The following is a 20,305-nucleotide window of genomic DNA, read 5'->3' as shown; positions in this document are numbered from 1 at the left end:
GAGTTCTGACCGATCAATAGTCACAAATGAAACCGATTTAGCGTAATAATGCATAATGCGCTCCTGTTTATGCCGCAGCTACATCTCATTGTAAACAAGAGAAGGAGAGCTCTAAAAACTAAATCATTTTTTATTTTACCGGGTAAGGCTCACTGAGCTATGTAGCTCTTTTTCAGAAGCGACCTGGTCACAAATGATAGCTCAACGAAATGGCTTATCAGGTGGACATTTATAACAGCCAAATACTCTGAATGCGTGTTGATTCTAAATGTGGAGGGAAGCACCAGAGGAGCTGGAACATAATCCCACACGACCACGGGGAAATATACATGCAAACTCAAAAAATGCAAGCATCAGGGTTGGGATCGAACCCACGACCTCCTGTATACCAGGCAAATAAGTTAACATCTTGCCACCGTGGCACCCACTTCCTCCACTGTCTCAAGGTGGCAATTCTATTTAACCTTTTGGTCAACGTTGATGAAATCCGCATAAACTGTGACTGCTGAGGCTTAAACGCAATTCATTTCTTGGTCACAATGTCCAAAAGGTTCAGTGTCACAGATCACAACACTGCCACCAACGTCCATTAACCGCTTGTTTGGCAATGCGCACGATACATCTTTGTCCCTGTACTCCCACGGAGGCTCTCGTTTCCCTGCAGGAGCAGCATCAACATCGTTCATTCATCTGCACAAGCTTCAGGTTAATCATGTCAATGCCCACGAAGTGTCCTATCGCCGCAGCATGTTATGGAGTTGACTACACAGTGGCTCGGTTTAACACGTACAGTGAGGGAAAAAGTATTTGATCCCCTGCTGATTTTGTACGTTTGCCCACTGACAAAGAAATGATCAGTCTATAATTTTAATGGTAGGTTTATTTGAACAGTGAGAGACAGAATAACAACAAAATCCGGAAAAAGCATGTCAAAAAATAAATTGATTTGCAATTTAATGAGAGAAATAAGTATTTGAACCCCTCTCAATCATAACAATTTCTGGCTCCCAGGTGTCTTTTATACAGGTAACGAGCTGAGATTAGGAGCACACTCTTAAAGGGAGTGTTGGACCAGATGACGCCTTTTGGCGTCATCTGGTCCAACACCATGTGAGACTAGGCTCTAAGAAAAGCTGTCTCGGGTGTGGACCAATCAATTTCAAAGACAGTGCATACATTATCAGAGTTGTGTTTTTTGTTTGCATTCCGACCACAGGTATTGTGGTCAATGCAAACATGACTCCTTGTAAAAAAGGTGTCAGTTTTGTTGCCAGATAAAAGGGTAAAAAAACAATTATAAAGGTGACAACAGTTGGTGCGATTATTCGCAAATGGAAGAAACACAAAAGAACTGCCAATCTCCCTCGGCCTGGGGCTCCATGCAAGATCTCACCTCGTGGAGTTGCAATGATCATGAGAACGGTGAGGAATCAGCCCAGAACTACACGGGAGGATCTTGTCAATGATCTCAAGGCAGCTGGGACCATAGTCACCAAGAAAACAGTTTGTAACACACTACGCCGTGAAGGACTGAAATCCTGCAGCACCTGCAAGGTCCCCCTGCTCAAGAAAGCACATATACATGCCCGTCTGAAGATTGCCAATGAACATCTGAATGATTCAGAGGACAACTGGGTAAAAGTGTTGTGGTCAGATGAGACCAAAATGGAGCTCTTTGGCATAAACTTAACTCGCCGTGTTTGGAGGAGGCGGGATGCTGCCTATGAACCCAAGAACACCATCCCCACCGTCAAACATGGAGGTGGTATCATTATGCTTTGGGGGTGTTTTTCTGCTAAGGGGACAGGACAACTTCACCGCATCAAAGGGACAATGGACAGGGCCATGTACCGTCAAATCTTGGGTGAGAACCTACTTCCCTCAGCCAGCCCATTGAAAATGGGTCGTTGATTGGTATTACAGCATGACAATGACCCAAAACACACGGCCAAGGCATGCATTTTTCTGGATTTTGTTGTTGTTATTCTGTCTCTCACTGTTCAAATAAACCTACCATTACAATTATAGACTGATCATTTCTTTGTCAGTGGGCAAACCTAAAAAAATCAGCAGGGATCAAATACTTTTTTCCCTCACTGTAGGCTTTCGTGACCCAATGTTATCTATAAATGAAAGTCAAAAGATGTGTATTTATTTATTATGCGTGCTCGACCATACCAACTCGCCTTTGGTGGGGAGGACGGCTCATGCCAAGTCGCACACCTTCGGTGGGAGTGAGGGGGATTAAACTAACTAGGTACCACGTCGTAAACCCCGCCGCGAGCAAGCGCTATTCCTTTTTCACATCCGTCAACTTTAAATTCGTTAAATTAGCGATTTAGTGCTTTCTTCTTAGTTATTTATGACGCGTGCACGACCATACCAACTCATGCGCCTTTGGTGGGGAGGACGGCCCATGCCAAGTCGCACGCCTTCGGTGGGAATGAGGGGGACATTTTCTTTCACGTAAAAAATCCTATAAAAATACACTAAATTCTCAGGTAAAATTTTCACTGTCTCATGTCCCCCCCACCCCGATTCGTGCAGTTACTACTACTATACCGTCGGTAGATGCTACCACTATAGGCCATAGATATTACTGCAGAGCGGCCGGGGACATCGTACCTGGGGGGGGGAGTCAGGAGTAGCAGCCCAGCCCCAGCCTGCCAAGGTGCCACCTCGGCCGGCTGGACAATCTAGGCGAGGCCGGAGGCTCTGCACGGGACTAGGCCTCACTACGCCACTCTGTCAGGAGAGTACTTTGTGCTATAGAGTCGATAAATACTGCTATAGTGTCAGCATGTACTACTGTAGTGATAGCAGGTACCATTACAGTCGGTATTCACTACTGTAATCATAGCAGGTACCACCACAGTCGGTATGCACTACTGTAATCATAGCAGATGTAGGGGTTATTACGGGAGAAACGGCGGACAACAAACACAGGGCTGTCGGCACTCACATACACGGGTGGTCACACCGACGTCCGCATCAGTTATTGCCCACGCCCCAGCCCTCGGAGGCGATCCCTATAAAAGGTGGAACCCAAAGAGCTCGAGTTCAGTTCGACACGAAGCTGACCAGTGAAGATCCAAGACTCGGAGATTAGGCCCTGGGACTCCCCGGTCTCGCCGTCCTTATAAGGGCCGAGCCGGGTAAGCCAGTGGCGCGGCCCAGGAGCTTCCAGACCGCTGCCCTTGTCAGGGCAAGGCTGGTTAGCTGGTGCCGAGATCTGTGCTTGCCAGGGCCAGATCAGTCAGCCTCCCGTAGCCCAGTAGAGGAGGACTGGGGGACAGGACAGAGGGCTTAGTACTAGGGTGGGTTTCCCATAGTACGGGTGAAGGGGCCGATACCCCTTCAACTATTGTATCTGTCCCGGAGTTAATAAACAGTGTGTCTCAACTTCGACATCGTCTCCTCCGTAACTTACTACACAGGTACCACCACAGTCAGTTCGCACTGCTGTTAGATTTTTAAGAGTAGTTTTGAAATATTTTTAAGACCCGGGCAACGCCGGGTACTTCCCGCTAGTTAATAATAAAAGAAGGTTTTACTGGTTAGACCGCGTAAATATAAATGAGCCGTTGCAAATTACAATTGTAAATGTTGTGGGTTTATTATCCAGCACACCGGTGTGCTGAAGTAATAACTAATTGGAACGTTTTATTTACATGAAAAACCTTACTAATTGGCTGTGTCGGGTAGTCGTGGGTTAACGGCACATTCATATTTACGCGGTCGAACCCATAAAAACCTTTATTATGTACACAGTGGCTGTTAATGGAAAAAAAAAATCCCAGCCATTTTCAATCCACCAATGGATGAAAGGCCTCCTCCCTATGCATGTCAGCCAGCCACGTGGTCTTTTATTGATTCCCGAGTCAATGAGGATTCTTGAAGGGGGAGGAGGGTAGTCCGGTTCCGATATCACTTGCGATTCACGTTAAGTGTGGTCCGGAATCAAATTCCGGTTGCCAGGGTCGACGCACGGCGCGCTAAGCAGTGTGCCACCACTCCACGCCGCAAAACCCCCCGTGTCAAACCGGGTGCGTGTATTTGTGTCGCTGTGTGCGCTTTGTGTGTGGCACGGCTCTTTCTTCTGCGTGACAATGTTGCTGACTGCACACAAGTGGCCCATTGCAGGTCACCATCATTAGGGAATGCCAAGCGACGGCACTGTTTCTCATCCCCAACATGAGCGTTGGCGAGCCAGGCCACATAACTGTGGAGAGCATTGCATGAGTAGAAAATTGACCTCCTTCACACATCCGTCCACATAACTGTAAAACTACACATCCCATCAAACACATGGCCTTCTGGGAGTGCATACTTTTCAGTATATTGTCGGTTCAACAAAAACAAACTCTTTACGGTTTCAACAATCAGTATCTCATCAGCAGTATCATGTTTGGTATGGCGGGGCCATTCTTTCCATAGAACAACCACTTGGCTTGAGATTAAGTGGTACTCATTTGACCAGTCAGCCACAACCAAGATTTTAACTCGTAACTGCTTAAACAAACGTTGCCTGATAACGCAAGCACGGCAGGCTGATGGACTAACAAACAATATATTTTATATTTATTGGAAATGAACAGTCTTCTACTTATTTTCTCACCCATAGTGCAGCTGCACGATCATATTGTCCCCTTGGGAAGGCCTTCATCCAGCAGTGGATTGATCGTGGATGAATATGAATGCTGCACGATAGCGCACACAACTGTAACAATTTTTTTAAACCAATACGTGTGTTCCCGATTCTGTCATTCTGTAAACAGGGAGGGCCTCTGTATTTTGTTAAAACTATGTATTGTTTTTTCTTCATGCTACTCTGTAAAATATGCCTCTAACATTTTGTCCCATGCAACAACATTTCCGAAAATAGTTCAGTCCAAGAGGAATATGGCTCGGTGTTTTTTTTTTGTTTGAGTGAAACACTCAAGGGTCAACAACCCCTAATTCTACCCCCAGCTGTCACCGAGAGAAGAGTCCGCAAGCGTGGATGTGCGGACCATAACAGCGTCCGTCTGCGCGTGCGACATACAGAGTGGTTATACTGTGCACGCCATGCTACGTATACGCGCGGATATAACTATAAGCACGTCGAACATTTTCAAGAGACAAGGTTTATACTGTTGACATATATATAAAAAATAATATTTAACAAATGCATTTTGGCAGTCTTTTATATAGTAGACACCGATTGCGTTATCACCTTCATAGTCGCTCTTCAGCACCTGCGATTAGCGTGGTTGCCTACGTATGACGGTGTGAAAAATAAGTTCAAGTTACAAAGTACATACCACACACGCACACATCCAAATGTACACTCTATTAAAACTCTGATTCATAATTCGACTGTCACTCACAACAATTGTATTGCCCAAAGGCCAGTCAACCTAGGATTTTCTGTGCCAGTTGGCAGAGTAAAACCCTGTTTTGAAATAACCTGTATTCGTGAGCTAGCTTCACTGATGCAGCCCGATTTTAATCGTACATATTCACGAGGCTCCTTGCACAGCGTGACTTTATTCTGAGCGCGTCCTCTCTGGCCAGCTGGCACCATTGGCAGAACGATCTACTCACAATCACAAGGGAATTCACTTGAATCCCGGGTTGGTGGGTCATCTCAAGCCATCAGCACACCTAAGTGGATACATAAACTAACCTACCAGTTGGGGCAATTTAGCAGTGATCGGGGAGAACGGTCTGGCCCCAGAAAAGTGACATTCTCACTTTCTAAACTAAACTATGAGAAATTTATTTTTTTAATTTGACCAGGTAAGGCCCAATGAGATAGCTATTTTTCAGAAGCGACCTGCCCATCACAAATGACAGCTCAACGAAGTGGCTTATCACGTGGAAAATTATAGCAGCCAAAGACTCGAAACACATGTGGAGAGAAAAACCGGAAGACCCGGAGAAAAATCCACGTGACCACGGGGAAATATACAAGAGTCAGGGTCGGGATCGAACCCATGACCTCCTGTATACTAGGCGAGGTAGTTAACAGCTGGCCACTGTTGTGCCCTATTGTTGTGTGCCCTATTGTTTTGGGCTTGTCAACAGCAGTGAGCACCCCGCAGCATCTGTTAAAATATTTTTTTTATTTTTTTTACAATAAAATTTGATCATCAAACCAAGTTGCATTGGGGTAGAAAAATCACAATAAATTATTGGGATATACAGAAGGGTAAAGATGTTCACATGAATGTCCACTCAAAATTAAGTATACGATTACATGTGACAATTAGCATGTAAAGCGGTGAATGTGAATTTGTTTATGCAATATATAATTCAAATCGAGGCCACACATCCAGTGTAGGTCTCAAAATCCCAGTGCCATGTGATGGTTCCAAAAGGGTCTGGCAGGAGGAGTCTTACAATCCTGCAAAAAAACTAATAAATTAATACCACTGCTAATTATTGCCCACGCAATAACAATTATATTTTCCCCAGCTTTCACCAATTAGCAAAGTGTCATGTTTAGAGCCAAGTAGCATTGCTGTTAAACTGTTGACACGTGTTTTTTTTCCTTAGAAGCTTTTTCTACGAAGAACAATCATTTTCCCATAAGAAACTCGACAACCTACAAACATCGTCACTTATTTTTGGCAGCCAGACAATTCAATTGAATGGCTGGACAGCCGTCAATGTTCTTCATTTATTAACAGGTCTTGCTGGAAAACACCCACGTATGTTTGATCCACCATAGCCTGCCAGGCGAGCACCACATCCTCGCAATGGAAGACCCAGTCTCCTCTCTACTCTTGGCCAAAAGTCATGAAATAAACTCAACTATCGTTTTTTTCACAGGTAAGGCCCACTGAGCAATTAAGCTCTTTTTCAGAAGTGACCTGGCCACAAATGATAGCCCAATGAAGTGGCTTATCATCATGTGGATATTTATAGCAGCCGAATACTCTAAACGAATGTTTATAAATGTGGAGAGAAACACCGGAAGACCCGGAGAAAAATCCATGCAACTACGGGGAGAGACATGCCAACTCCAAATATACAGGTGCCAGGGTCTGGGTTGAACCCACGACCTCCTGTATAACAGGCGAGGAAGTTAACATCTCGCCACCGTGGCACCCCAATGAACATTGATTGGATGCTGCTCATCTTTATTTGCATTCCTGAACCGGTGCAATAAAAATTCCACATTCCTGTTTGAAATGTCTCTCTCACCTATCTGTGTATAGTGAGAGTAATTGTTTCTCTCAGATCAATGGGGGTTTTCCAGGAAGTCCAGTACATTTCGCACGAACACTAAAAAAGAAACCTCACCAAACATCTCAGTGAATTAAACTTGGGGCACCACGGTGGCGAGATGTTAACTACCTCACCTGGTATACAGGATGTCGTGGGTTCGATCCAGACCCGGACTCCTGTATATTTGGACTTTGTATATTCGCCCCGTGGTCATGGGGATTTTTCTCTAGGCCCTTCAGTTTTCCCTCCACATTTAGAAACATGCATTTACGGTATTTGGCTCCTATAAAATTCTACACGATAAGCCACTTTGTTGAGCTATCATTTGTGGAAAGGTTGCTTCTGAAAAATAGCTATATTGCTCAGTGGGCCTTACTTGGTAACATAAAATAAACATTTTATCGGTTTAACTTGAACATTTGATATAATCCCTGTGTTCCTCTTTCCGCCTCTCAGTTTTCTTCCAAGCACGTGCCTCCTATTAAATCTGTTTAAATTACACTCTGTACACTCCAGACTGACTTTACACAAAGTAACACTCATTATATTGATCTTGGAAATAATAATGGGCTGAGTTAACCCTCGACTGGAATTGTAACTTAGCAGCCCTCTCATTTTTAAATCCTTTATATTAAGTTCACTTGCTTGCGTGCTTGCTTGCTTAGGACCGTGCAAATCTTTCGGTCGTTTTTTAACCCACTTCCCGTGATCCAATCGAGCTGACATTTTGCACACAGACTCGTTATGCTTGACAATTAAATTTCATGAAAAAAATTCCTAAATTTTACCCTATTTAGGGAATTTTTTAAAAATATTTAATTACCAATTGCTTAATTGTGGCAGACAATCATCTGACCCATAGGTGGCAGCCATCTCAAGCCAGAGGACGAGAGGACTGTAGCCGCCCGTTTCATGATGACGCAAATGTTGACTAACCACATGGCATGAAATCCCTGCCCCCACGCTGTACAATGGAGACTATTTATAGAGCAGTTAAATTGAAGCCGCCAGGTTCTTGAAAGTGGTTAAACGGGTCAACGCTAGTGCCCTCGGGAATATACGGGGCATGTCAAGAGGTGATCTTTCATTTTTAAATCCTTTATATTAACTTCACTTGCTTGCTTACTCAAGAAAAACAGAAATGAATAATAAAATGAAACCGATGCCACGCATATAAAGGATTTATAGTGAAAAACTTTGTTTTTACGGGTTAATTTTTTAAGAGTTGCTAAATCTGCCACAGCACTGCCCCAGACAGAAGTGTTGTGTGTGTGGTCGCCAGCAAGCATGGGGTGGTTCTAGGAATTATTGGGAGCGACGCTTATTTATTAATAAGACGTCAAACCCCGAGCAGCGATACATTTCCCGCTTTGAGCTGTCGGGGGAAGAAAAAAAATCCATGCAGTTTTTTTTGTTGCTATCGCTCCCGAAGGTGAAAAACCAACTAATGAAGACGCCGCTGACGCCAGGCGTGGCGGTGCACGCAGATAGACCGGCACGTTGGATTACAGAGACCTTCGCACTGCACGGCATGATGTTGCCTGTAAATCACGTGTGTTGATAACATGTTTGTGTAAGACTGTAGTGTTGCTTTCTCACATGTGTCTCTGTGTATGTGTGTGTTTCCTCTTAAACCTGGCGACCCGGGTTTGATTCCCGCTCACGACCAATAAACAATGGAGAATATATGAACTGGTTCGATGGCATCCCTAGGTCGACTCAGCCTTAAATGAGTACCTCATGCGGTGTGCGAACATTGTCACGAGGGAGACAAAGGCAGCCGGGTGTGGTGCTGACCACCCAGCCTTTTGAGTGCCACAGTGCTGGCCTTCGTGGGTGCTCGCTAACAGCACTTGCCCCAAGAGATTTTTGTCTGGTCTTTCTTCCCTCTTAAGAGCAAAAAAAGGCTGTATCCATGAAGGAATTGTTCAACCAATTAATAATTCTGAATGCATTAATTGTGAGATGGTGTCTTCAGACCTAATTGAGGTTTTCCTAATTTAATAAACATAATACACGTGAACATTGTGGTTATCATCGTTTGGAAGTACAGCAACGCTTCAAGCATAGGCCACTGCATTGTAATTGGATACCAGTGATCGTGACTCCTGAAAAATAAAGCTTTGCAAACTTGTCAGCAGTTTGTAAAATTGGGTGGGTGTTCTTTTAGTAGAAACAAAGAACCCGAGGAATTCTTTTATTGTAAAAATGTGAATGTGTGAGTTTGTTTACATCATGAAAAATAACGCGTGAAGCAGAATGAATTCAAGTTTCATTTTGAAAATCGTGTCAACGCTGTTTTGTTTTGACAGCCGCTACAGAAACACTCTGGGGCACCCACGGTGGTGAGATGTTGACTACCTTGCCCGGTAAACAGGAGGTCGTGGAATTTGCATGTGCTCCCCGTGGTCGCATGGATTTTTCTCCGGGTTCTCCTATTTTTCCCTCCACATTTATAAACATCCGTTTATGGTATTTGGCTTATATTAAATTTCACACGATAAGCCACTTCGTTGAGCTATCATTTGTGATAGCCAGGTCGCTTTTGAAAAAAGAACCTGGTAAAAAATGTATATACGTCAAGGAAGGTGAATATGAAGATTTTAAACATTTCTTTCTTTTATCAATTAAGCCATGTGTTCTGAAACTCAAATGGCAAATGCCTGGCCGCAAATGTGCACACTTTTGTACAGTAGTCTCACGTTTGGTGGATCCGAGACATTCCTTGTGGCTCTCAGTAACAAGAGCTCGCGGAGGCTTGTCATTTGTGAGAGATGGCTTAGAGTGCCAGGCATCACACCGAGGCGCTTTACGGACCACGTATAGAGCAGCGTGAGATTGTGCAAACGATCAATGTGAGCTTTAAAAAATCACAACTTGCAGTTTAGCGGAATAGATTTTTCTGCGATTCGTTCAGGAGTGACAAAGCTGCCCGTTACACTTTTTTCTGTTACCCCGAGACACTGCAAAAACAAACAAGATTGAGAGCAGGGACCCAGCGATGACAGATTATTGTTGACGGGAGATCATCCATCACAGGGCCACCGCAAGCCCACGCGCAAGCTAACGCCCACATGCAGAGCGATGAGCCTGTGTGCCACCACAGGCGAGTGCACTGTGAAGCTTACACACGAATAGGTGAACGGGTATGACACATTCTGGCTATAGCCTCCTTCAGGGATAAACACCTCCTGCACAGCAGGTGTTTATTGGACAGGTGATGCAGATACTGTATTAAGAGGGCCGCACTGTGGACCTGGCGCCCGAGTTTGATTCCTGGCCTCGGCTAACGTGAGTGGTAGGCATATATATGAACAGGTCCTGGGCACTCCTTGATCAGAGCACACTGACCAATGTGGTGGAGTATGGCCCAACAACCCTCACGGCAAAAACACAGTGCAGAGAGGTTCTCATCCAGCAGTGGATTAGCAAAGTGCTGTCAATGATCATTATTTTCACCCGGCCTTAATTTGAATGCAAGCACATGCTGCAACCTAGTTTTTCACATGAGCAGGACCTGCTACGCGACTCCTCTTCAGTGATTTTTCTTTGGAGAAGTTTTAATTGCCGACCTTCCGAGCCAGCGGTTAAACTCCTGAATTTTCCATGACATTTACCAGTGTCGCCCCTTCATGGGACAACCTTCGCCAGGTCCTCAGTAGCTGGGATCCAATGGATTCGATTCGCTATTTGCACAGGGCTTCTCCAGCTGAACACTGCTGGCTTCAAGAGGACACTCAATGGTGCTCAGGAGAATTCGACTGCGTTCATGAATTGAACCTCGCCTTGTTTGTCTGGGAGCTTCCGCGGTGTACCGGGTTCACACACTGGGCTTTAGAGGTCGCTGCTCAAATTCCCTCTCCTGGCGTGCGCAGTTGAAACAATGGGGCAAGTTTTCCTTTGTAGATGGGTCCACACAGTAAGTCGATTAGCAGGTTGGGTACGGTGGAGTAAAGTGTGGGTACGCCTGGCTCTTCCAACGTTGCCCGGTCAACGTGCAAGAGTCCGCTCCATTGGAAGGCACTTCCCGGCAGCAGTGGCGTGAGCTGGCAATTGCAGGGCTGCGCCTTTACCCAAATGCGATTAATATACAGGGCAATCCATAATAGAGGTTGTCTTTGGGCTAGATCGCGTAAATGTGTCGTGAAACCCGACCCACCCGGCACAGCCAATTAGTAAGGTTTGTCACGTAAACAGAACGTGCCAATTCGTTGTTCAGCACACCGGAGTGTTGGAGAGTAAACCCACAACATCTACAATTTGAGTACTACGTTTCGCCGGTAATTACAAGCAGCCTCATCAGGCGACAGCCAGAGTTGTGGAGAAATCCTCCTCTTGTTTGAGTCTTAAATCGAGGGGGATAAAGGCAGTGCCGGATTAAGCTCGTGTGGGGCCTGTAGCATATGTTATGAAGGGGCCCTACATAAAAAAAACACATAAATATTAAAAACACATTTTAAACTTGCATAGTAAAGTAATTGTATTTTTTTCATTTGCTATACAACCAGATAATACGACAAATCGCTAACCTTAAACACCCAGTCGTTCATAAAAGTTGAAGGCAGTATAGTACTATAGTAATAGAGCAAGTCCAGCATATGCTATTTTTGCTACTAGAATAATCCGGCACTGGATAAATGTGATGTCGTCACTTGTGAGCCAAACAGGTGCAAAGAGCAGAGGGGGCGGGGGTTCATGTATTTATATACATTGCAATGTATACCTGTTATTGGTTGAGTTATTCACAGTTCATCGACATGCTGGACAGTATCTGCATATCGAGCCCCAATGTTTGACCCCCCCCCCAATAGATGGTGAAATTATCCAAGTGCGATACATGTTAGTGAATTCTAGATTTGAAGCTTTCGTGACTGCAATGATTCATACTCTTATGTTTTTTCGGTAAAGTCACGTAGTGAAAAAAAATAGAAGAAATAATAATAGAAATAAAATAATAAATCACAGATTTGATAATAAATCACATTTTATTTATATTATTTATTATATTATTATTTTTAACGTGACTTTACCGAAAAAAACCTAAGAGCATGTTAGTGAACCCAGAGATTATGACGATATTAACGTACAACCTGAAAATGGAGGGACATTAACACAGGACGGTATAAACGAAACCTACACAGCACAAGTAGGTGGTCACTCGCAGCACAATGATCTCTCCCCAAGAGACACAACGCTCGATTTAAGGATACCACCGATTTGTTTTAAATGTCGACATGAATTAAACATCGGGCGCTGTCTGCCTCTGCCGAATGAGCCAGCGTTGGATACCGGGATCGTTTTCTCCGCAAGAGATCCACGATAAACCTCCCACCAGATGCTCTTGCTGACCACAATATTACGATGATGATTAACGTGGTGGGGAGCAGTGGTGTAGTGGTTAGCACGCTGCGCTACGAACCCGGAGACCCGAGTACAATTCCCGCTCATGGCCACCGAAAAAAGTGACAATTATCTGAACCGGTCATGGGCTTCCCCTAAGTCGACTCAGCCTCAAATGAGCACCTGGGGTGGTGTGTGGACATCGCCACTGGGGAGACAAAGGCGACCGGGCGTGACCATGGCCACCCCACCCCCTCGTGTGCCGTGCCGGCCTTCATAGGTGCTCGCTAACAGCACTTGCCCCAACAATCGGTTGAATGCTTTACGTGGTGATCTTTGTCTTTCATTACCTGGTGCAGTGAGCACTGCAATCGGTTGAAAATTCAAAAGGCACAGCTCTGCAATGTCTGTCTCACGCCACGGCTGACAAAAAGGGCTTTCATGAGAGGGGGCTCTCGTGACGCCCCTGTTAAAGGGTATTTGGCCTACTCTTCCACGCTGGTCAGACATCATGAATGAAGTGGGCACTACCCACGCTTTACCCCACCACACTGTGGTGTGGCCACGTGCACTGCTGGGCAGACACTCGCCTCCATTGTTTCAACTGCCACGCCGGGAGATGGAATCGAACCGGCGACCTCTCCTTCACTTAAAACAAAATCTGAACAAATAACGACTGCTTGTAAAAACCCATAACTTGAATTTTTTATCGTTAGACAGTGAGTCATGCGGAGCAAATACTTTTGTTGGCACAGAGATTGTAAAGCCCATCAGTTATTTTAGATTTGAAAAGGACGTATATCGCTTGTTTCAAAATGTCGAACGCCAAAGTAAAAACAAATGTTAACCCGGAGTGAAAATTATTTTTTCACACCCACTACAAATGGGTGCTTCACGCACGGAACCGAACCGTGCAGTTAAGGTTTCATTCAGCTGGTGGTAAGAACGTGTGTCCCCTACTGTGCAACAAATACCAAAGCCAATTGAACGATTTTAAGAAGTCCTGTGGCGAACAAAAATCTGTTTCCACAGACAATTCTCTGGCACAAATGGTGCACTCTCCTTTAGAGGGATTTCCAAACGGATTCTTCATCTCGTCACATGATGCGCAAGATACAACTGAAGTAAATTGGGGGGGAAAACCACTCCACATATTTTTTAAAGTGTACAGAAAACAACTTAACCGTGCTACTGAAACACCAAACTTTATTTTTACGGTAATCCTACAATACTCTTTGTAATATCCTGCGCTAAACACGTTTTGTGGCACGACTATTGCATGCTTTGTCTGCAACAACAAAAATAAAATCTGTTTGCAGGACAAAAAACCGCTACCTACCAAACCCGAATTACACAACACACACACACACAGATGGTGCTTATCGTGTGGAATTTTATAGCTGCCAAATACTCTAAATGCACGTTGATTCTAAATGTGGAGGGAAACACCGGAGGAACCGGAAAATAACCTACGCGACCAGGGTGAGAACATGCAAACTCCAAATATACAGAAGGCTTCAGGATCGAACCCACGACCTCCTGTATGCCAGGCGATGTAGTTAACATCTCGCCACCGTGGCGCCCAAAACGAGTTGCACCACGGTGCCACGAATGGGTGGTGACTGGACAAAGTTAAACGCTTCCACTGTGGTCTATACGTACGTGAGCGAATGTGCGTGGGATTTAAGAGCACATCACCGTGTGAAAAGTGTCAAATTTCTGAATATCGGAAGACAATTATAGTTGAAGCATTATTTAGTGTCATGAGGTTCCCCAGCCACACCAGACAGACCCCGCTCACACTTGAACTTCAATTTAAAGCAAAATAAAAGGTGGGATTTGGAAAGCACATTCACACTAAATGCTTGATATTGATCATCAGATTCCTACACAAGTCACGCGACCCCTTTTGTTATTGCTTTTATTTAGCATTTCAGTACGAAAGGTCAGGCGGCCATGTGATACGGTGCAACATTGTGAAAGCAAAGTCGTGCATGCAGAGTGTACAATGCGCAGTGGAATTAATGCGCAGCAATGCCCATTCATTTACATTTATTACTTTCAAAGAGTCAAAGGGTCTCCCTGCTCGGACAAAGTGTTTGGCAGTGCTGATCTTTGTTCGCAGTCCTGAAGCAACAACTACATTCCTGCAGGCAAGAACATCGTCCCCTTCTAGTGACGTCTCTTTCCCTAGTTCCCACTGACTTTTCTAAAACAGCCGAAGGACTGACGCCTTTAACCTGTGTGTATTACGTTCTCCAATCCGTGGGCTTCTCTCCCCCAGCTCTCGGTACGATCCCACAACAACAAACGCTGTCGCGGACTGCGTCATCCTTAACGCAGTCGGCGATCGCATTTCGGGAACATCTGTCCACAGTTTAGCGCAATGCACCAGCGATACGTCGCAACAAAGACATCATTGTTCTCCTACAATTGGCACAAGAGTCATGCGTAAGCGGCCGGGGCCACTGTATATAGAAGGCTCATTCGTCTTGCAAAGACCTGATAGCCACTCACCTCCAAGGCTCCTACATCTTTCCATAGCCCCCCCCCCCCCATCTCCTTCCCCATCCCTCCTCCCAAGGTCCTCTCCCCCACCCGTCCCAGTTTCACCACTTCGAAGAAGCCGCTATCCGGCGCTCTGTGGCCGATCTCACGTCAGAGATCTATTGCAGCCCCTCGTACGTTACAAGAAATACTCCATTAAGCAGCCCCCCCCCCCCCACTTCACTCCTATTCCTGCGTGTTACACATTCAGCCGTGCCACGGCGGCCGACCGGTGATTGATGCCCAGCGACAACGACCGTGACCGTCCATAAACTTGCGTCGGCGCCTTCCGACGGGAAATGTGCGAATAAATGAACGACTAAAGGGCTGGCCGGCCCCAAGGAATGTGTAGGCCGTGCGGAGCGATGGTAAATGTGACGATGACGAGGGAAGACGCGCAGATACGCGTAAGTCCAGCTAAGCATTTGACGTGAACGTATAAATTAATATAACCGACGATATGTTGCATACGGGTAATATCCGCACGTGTACTGTGAGCTTAATTAGGTGTGATAATGCCATCCCTGGTCGGTTTGCATGCACAGCACGCCAGGCGATATCTCCGCTGTGAAGCCGCCTCCAGGACAAAGGAAAAGATCCACTCATGGTAGCAAAGTAACAACGCGAAAGCACAACATCTCAATTCCAGTGCAACGCGTGTTCAAGTGGCTGGAGCGCATTGAGTGAGACAAAGGAAGTGCTTGCTTGCAACAGACAGCAGCAGCTTGAGATGATTCATTATTGGTTTGTTTTAAGGTTAGCTTGTGCATGTATAATGTACGATTTCTTTTTGTCAACTATAACTCTAAACCACCTGACAGAGCCCATCAAATCAAGTTTTAATGTAGGCGAGTTTCTTGATGATATAAATTATCCAAATGTTTGCTCGCAGTTTCAAAACTCCGCTTTGCTGAAAGAAACAACCCAAATCGCCTGGCCGTATTTGCCCACGTGACAACTTGATTTGGTTGGCTCCGTCGCTTGGAGAATTATCGGTAATAAACAAATATACAGTACAGGGTGCTTCAAAATTGTTTAAACACTTATATGGGACTATCGTTTTTAATGGGAAAAGAACGGATAATAGACTGTAACATGATAACAAATGTCACCGTCAATAGCTTCAAAAAGTCAAAGTGTCTCCACTTGTTCGCCATCATTGTCAACACGTTGCCTGGAATCTTCTCCTGGTGGTCTCCAGAGCCGGGAGGCACATTTCTCGTGGTGTTGTTGCAAATTCTCGGAAGTGTTCACATATTTTTGAAGCACCCTGTATTTTATACCTACACGATCTAATGAAAAATAAACCGTTTATGAATTGTACTATTGGTTCGCGAAAAAAGACATGTGCTGTTAAATTAGTATCTTTGAGATGAGGTGGTCGCATTTAGGCACCAAGCAACTCAAGCGTTGTGTTATATTATAACATAACATAAAACAGACAGTGTCAATTGAATTCTCATTTCATGCGCATAGAAATTCAAGGCACTGCATTGCACTTTGAAGAAAAGGAAATTGCCAACAAGACTTCTTGCTTCATCTACTGCATTGCTTAGGCAATGCTAGAAATATTGATAATAATTTAGGCAAATACATTTTAAACCCTGTGTCAGATCCCCAGTTGGATGTAGGTCTCCCCATGCCATATTGGTCACGGGGTTGTTTTACCATTTGTCACAATGCCGGCTTAGTAGGAGGCAAGTCCAGTGAGGATGTCCGGGGCCAGGCATTGAAGTCGAGTTATTGGCGTCCAGAATGCACCACTCCACCCCATGGTGGATAATGTGCCTGAAATTAGCACAAATCCTAAATAATGTATAATTTGATGCATATTTGATGCACGTACAACTATATCACGCGTATGCATTGTATTTCAAACGGTGAGTCATTAAACACCTAATTAATGGCTTTTCGTATGAATGGCTTTTGAACGAATCACGTTAAAATGCATCAAATTTCGATCGTATCACGTACGGCTGACCGGAATCTGATCCTGTATTTGCATCAACCATATGTAAATGAGCCGGGTTGGAATGAGCGACATTAAAAGGCGAATGCACTCCGTTCATTTTAAAGGCAGTTGCAATTTAAATGAGCCACGTTTGGTCGAGGGTTGCCGAGATAAAGTACCCAGATTTGCATTCTAATCTTAAAGATTGGAGTCTTGCCCATAACGTCTGGCAGTTCGCCAGCATTCATTCAAGCAAACCTGACGAGACACCGTACGTCGAAACGAGTGCACAGTTTTCTTGTGTCTGAATCAACGCTGCTGCTAATCATGCACTCCCAAGAAGGCCCGTGGGTGCCTATGGGTTGTGTCAATACGTTGTTTTAAAATATTGTGGAGAGACAGCTACATGACGGTTACATATCCAGATTGGGATTCATCTTAAGATAGTTGGACAACTCGAGTTTGAATGAGCTGCAAATAGATGAGAGAGCATGGTGGAAAACGCGTGTTGTCATCTAGAGCTTTGGAGGGAACGTCCATGGCGCGTGAAACAACCTGCCGGGCTACTGGTGGCAGCTGATGCGCCGTGAGGCCTTGTGTGAACGTCGCCATATAAACACTGAGTTTTACTTGCTGATTGAAATTTCTCTACAAATATTTGAAAATCTCCTCCTGTATGCGGGACACCTCCAGGTTATCCAGTTTCCTTTTACGGGAGAATACAATCCTCAATTATACCACATATGTTGAACTTCTTTCGCACTGTAAGTAACCAACAGAGCTAATCAGGGGTGTGGGGGACAGACAACAAACTAAACACAAATGATCAGTTCTAAAAAAATTACATTTAAAAGTGCATAGCTCCAGTGGCTTCCTAATGTCAAAAGGAAGAGTTTTCCAGACGGCCACAGAAGCACATCTGAATGTGCGCGATACAATGAGCGTCTTTTTCCGATGTCTTGCCAAAATCCATTGCTGCGAGGATGACCGGAGTTCGCGTGATGGTTTATGCTCATTGACGAGATTCGCAAGGCATCGTGGTTCATTTGTGGCAGGCACTTTGTGTGTAATGAGTGCGACCTGATCAAGAGGGTGCAGTGGTGTTGTGAATGGGGTGACCCGAGTTCAATAACCGACCACAGCTAACATCAGTTGCAAGTGCTGTCTGCACTGATTCTGTCCTGACACCCACTCCTCCCCCTTCGCCAACCTGCACTGACCAGCGTGGTGAAGCATGATGCAAAATACAATCCCATGGTCGACATGGCATTGGGAAGGCCTCCATCCATTAGTGGATTGATAAAGGCTGGAATTATTTTTTTGACACTCGACCAAAATCCAGAAAATGTACAGGATCTCCCTTCTCCTCCCATATTTGAGGACCCTGTCAGTATAATATAGAGATATGTAATGCATCCAGCCTGTTCACATTAATTCATTCAAATTGAATATTTGGATAAAACACATCCAAAGGCATGTTTGTGCCTATGCTCAATAACTATGTTTAAACAAAAAATAAGGCAACAAAAATCGATAAAAGCAGATCGGAGCCCATTTACTTGGTTTGCCTTCTTCAGGGAGACAACCACGCATATAGCAAAACATTCAGTAAAAAACACGGGACAGCTATTTTATGTATGATGCCAGTTTACTCAGAAAAGCCTTGACCGAGTCCCAAGACTCCTTTATGGGGGGGGGGGCTTGTTGCAGTAGGGTGGGCGATGTTTCTGCTGTGGGTCAGCCGAATTTAGACATTTGCAGGATGTATTTCAGCATTGGGATATTTTTTTAACATGTGCTTTTACCTGTGTGATAAAACCGGATAATCCGGAGGAACCGCACGCAGAACAGGGGGGCGAGAGAACATTAAACACTCCAGCGCAGGAAGGTGCCCGAGTGTGGATTCGAACCCAGGGCCCCTTCCCTTCTGTGCTGTGAGCCACGAGTGTTATCACCACTGTACCGCCACCCTGCCTGCCCGTGAATGAATGAACACACACACAGACTGAGACAACCCAACACACACGCGCACACAGCGAGTCCACAGTTGAGCTTGCGCGCTCGCTCGCTCACTCACCCTCCAACAGGTGAAACTGAAGGCAGGATCCCAGCTTCGTCTTCCAGCCCGGCATTGTGGTTTTACAGTAACACTTCACTCGACACCAACCATAGCCCCTCCTCCTCGCGTACGTATGTTGAACTTCTTTCGCACCGTACTGTAGCCAACCGTGCTAATCTGTGGTGGGGAAACAATAACAACAACAACAAAAGGCGCCACTTTGCAGCGACTGTCATTGTACCATCACGACACAATAGGTAGAGCTACGCTGGCCAAAGCTATTTAAACAACAATGCCGGTGCACGTGCAATGTTAACGTGCATTTAGCAACGCAAGGGTGTAAGGGCGACGACGATTTACCTAGGGTCATTTACCTGTTTGCCCTGCTGCTGCTGCTAGTAGGAGGCAGTGGATGGTGATGCGCCGTCTAAACACGTTCACTCGAGTGCGACGCGCAGAGAAATCTCTGTGTCTGGTTCCGCGGGGATGTGTCCCTACAACAGTGTGAGGACGTATGTTGAACTTCTTTCGCGCCGTACGTAGCCAACCGTGCCAATCGTGCAAGAGAGAGAGAGAGGGTGGGGATGGAGCGAGCGGCGCGCGCGTTTGTGAAGTCGCGCGTCCGATCGTCTGTCACTCGCGCGCTCACTTCTCGCGGAGTTGGCGACTGTGGAGGAAAGAAAGGGGACGGAGGGAGCCCCGGGCCACGAGAATAACTCGCGCATTGCAATGCCGGGGAGGGCACTACCTCTCCCCCGCCCGCACCCCCGACACGCATGCCGCTGTGTGCGTGTCGGGGGTGTGTCGTGTGCGAGTGTGTGCGAGTGTGTGTGTGTGGGAGTGTGTGCGTGTGTGCGTGACTTCCTGCCAGCGGGCGTTCGACACTTCACGTGGCCTCAAGGTGCACATGGCCTGGCACAAGCATCGTGGTGACGTCACCGCCACTTAGTGGCGAATGGCGGTTGTTGTTGTTGTTTTGTGCGTGTGTGCGAGTGTGCGTGTGTGTGGGAGTGTGGGAGTGTGCGCGTGTGCGCGTGTGTGGGATTGTGCGCGTGTGGGAGTGTGCGTGTGTGCGTGGGAGTGTGGGAGTGCATGTGTGCGTGTGTGGGAGTGTGCGCGTGTGCGCGTGTGTGGGAGTGTGCGAGTGTGCATGTGTGGGAGTGTGCGTGTGTGGGAGTGTGCATGTGTGCGTG

At 45.8% G+C, this 20,305-nt stretch overlaps 1 protein-coding gene across 1 annotated transcript in view; it reads right to left on the bottom strand.

Annotated features, from left to right (window-relative positions):
* Window positions 1–19,805, bottom strand: part of LOC133349539 (glutamate receptor-interacting protein 1-like) — a 334,917-nt gene extending 315,112 nt beyond the window's left edge. Inside the window, exons 1-2 of the mRNA XM_061563083.1 lie at window positions 19,487–19,805; window positions 19,131–19,289 (exon numbers count right to left, since the gene is read on the bottom strand). Of these exons, the coding sequence (XP_061419067.1) occupies window positions 19,131–19,185 (55 nt within the window). The 5' untranslated portion in view covers window positions 19,186–19,289; window positions 19,487–19,805. The remainder of the gene's footprint in view (window positions 1–19,130; window positions 19,290–19,486) is intronic.
* Between the last annotated feature and the right edge of the window lie 500 nt (window positions 19,806–20,305).

This window comes from Lethenteron reissneri, chromosome 30 (genome assembly GCF_015708825.2).
Source record: "Lethenteron reissneri isolate LAM-NWPU_2019-01 chromosome 30, ASM1570882v1, whole genome shotgun sequence".
In the NCBI taxonomy this organism is placed as follows: domain Eukaryota; kingdom Metazoa; phylum Chordata; class Hyperoartia; order Petromyzontiformes; family Petromyzontidae; genus Lethenteron; species Lethenteron reissneri.
The sequence above is the reverse complement of the archived record's forward strand: the minus strand, read 5'-3'. Positions and strand labels throughout refer to the sequence as shown.